The sequence below is a fragment of the Poecilia latipinna genome, unplaced genomic scaffold (genome assembly GCF_001443285.1).
Source record: "Poecilia latipinna isolate Pla-1442-1.1 unplaced genomic scaffold, P_latipinna-1.0 Scaffold685, whole genome shotgun sequence".
Classification (NCBI taxonomy): Eukaryota; Metazoa; Chordata; class Actinopteri; order Cyprinodontiformes; family Poeciliidae; genus Poecilia; species Poecilia latipinna.
This window is the reverse complement of record NW_015113301.1, coordinates 204,277-206,438: the sequence shown is the minus strand read 5'-3', so window position 1 is coordinate 206,438 and position 2,162 is coordinate 204,277. Positions and strand designations below refer to the sequence as shown.

The following is a 2,162-nucleotide window of genomic DNA, read 5'->3' as shown; positions in this document are numbered from 1 at the left end:
TTAATGATTGTGAGGAAAATCACAAACTTCTCAAAAAACTGCCGGACTGGATAATACAGAGATGGAGTCGTATCGTTGTGGAAGAGTTAGACAAACATCAGGAGTACCCCAGCTTTGCTCACTTCACACAGTTCTTACAGAAGGAAGCGAAAGTTGCTTGTCACCCTGTCGCCTCACCATTCCTAATAAGTGAAAAAACAGAGGAGAGACACATTAAAAGAGCTAAAGCACTTACTACAACTGTCCAGTCAAAGTCTCCCTTCCCCACAGTGGTTGGTAATAAACCTAAGCCACCTTGTTTGTTTTGCAAGGACGAACTGCATGGTGTAGCCAAGTGTCCTACATTTGCAGCAAAAACCATTGATGAAAAGAAAGTTTTCATTCGTGAAAATCACCTCTGCTTTGGATGTTTGAGAAAAGGCCATGTAACTAAAGAATGCAAAGTACGTCACTCCTGCAGTAAGTGTGGCCGACGTCACCCTACCTGTCTCCACACAGAGGGAATAAAGGAACCCAAAGAAACGAAAACTGAGGACTCTGTTTCCCACGCTGAAAATGGAAACAAGGAAGTACATAAAGTTATGACCCATGTACTTACAAGAAAAACATCTGCAACATCCAGCATAGTACCAGTTTTTGTGTCAGCTGCATCAGAGCCACAGAAAGAAATACTCACATATGCCCTGCTTGACACCCAAAGTGACTCTTCCTTCATTTTAGGAGACCTGGCCTCTGAGCTGAATGTGGATAAGAAACCAGTGCAGTTAAAGCTCAGCACAATGACCTCTGTTGACACAGTTGTGGCAAGTGGACTTGCTAGCAACTTACAGGTGCGTAGATTTGACTCTGATGCTCATGTCAAAATAAAACAAGCCTACTCTCGTGACTTTATCCCAGTTGACAAGTCTCATATTCCCACTAGAGAAACTGCACTTCAGTGGCCACACCTTAAAGGCCTAGCCAACCAGTTACAGCCACTTCAAGATTGTGAAGTGGGCTTGTTAATTGGTTATGACTGTCCATCAGCTCTAGCTCCCCTAGAAATTGTCACAGGACAATTAAATGAGCCTTTTGCACAAAGAACCATACTTGGTTGGAGTATCATTGGGTCTGCTAATCCCCACTTAGACAGAGAGGGAAATCAGAGTTATGTGCACCGTGTCAATGTCAAACAAATGCCCACCCCCTCAGCTGCTGATGTGCTTAAAGTCTTAGAGTCAGACTTCAATGAAAGAAACTATGAGGATAAGTACGTATCCCAGGACGATGTTCGTTTCTTACAACTACTCAGTGACACAATAAAGCAGAGAGAAGACGGACATTATCAGATGCCCCTTCCCTTCAAAGACAGCAAGCCTCCAGCCCTTCCCAACAATAAGAGGCTAGCCACAGTTCGACTGCAACACCTAAAGAAAAGGCTAAAAGCTGACAAACAGTATCACGAGCATTACAACGCCTTTATGAAAGATGTTATCAGCAGTGGTGACGCAGAACTAGCCCCCCCTGTGACCGATGATGAGATCGCTTGGTACATCCCACACCATGGGGTGTACCATCCCAAAAAGCCAACAAAGTTAAGAGTCGTCTTTGATTGTTCTGCTAAGTTTCTTGGTGTCTCACTGAACGATACTCTTCTCACAGGTCCTGATATGATTAATTCACTGGTGGGAGTGCTCTGTCGTTTCAGAAGGGAGAATGTAGCCATCATCTGCGACATCGAACGAATGTTCCATCAGTTCCTTGTCTGCCCAGAGATGCGTAACTACTTACGATTTCTATGGTGGCCTGATGGACAACTAGATGTAGAACCCAAAGAGTACAGAATGGCTGTGCATTTGTTTGGTGCTGGATCATCCCCTGGATGTGCTAATTTTGGCCTTAAGTACCTAGCACAAAAGCACAAATCTGACTACCCGAAGGCCTCCGACTTTGTCGAAAGAAGTTTTTATGTAGACGATGGGTTGACAAGTGTCCCATCAGTCAAAGAGGCTCAAGAGCTCATAAACGAAACACAAGCCCTGTGCAAACTTGCGGGTTTACGTCTGCACAAGTTTAATTCCAACCAAAGTGATGCTCTCTCTCATCTACCACCCTCAGAAAGAGCCAATACAACAGAGTCACTCGACCTCAAACCTGATACTACATCTGAAGGCCATGTGCTT

The 2,162-nt window shown here is 44.4% G+C and overlaps 1 protein-coding gene across 1 annotated transcript in view; it reads left to right on the top strand.

Moving 5' to 3' along the window:
• Window positions 1-2,162, top strand: part of LOC106954875 (uncharacterized) — an 11,841-nt gene that overhangs the window by 4,887 nt on the left and 4,792 nt on the right. The window contains exon 2 of the mRNA XM_015044672.1: window positions 1-2,156. Coding sequence (XP_014900158.1) covers window positions 1-2,156 — 2,156 coding nt within the window. The remainder of the gene's footprint in view (window positions 2,157-2,162) is intronic.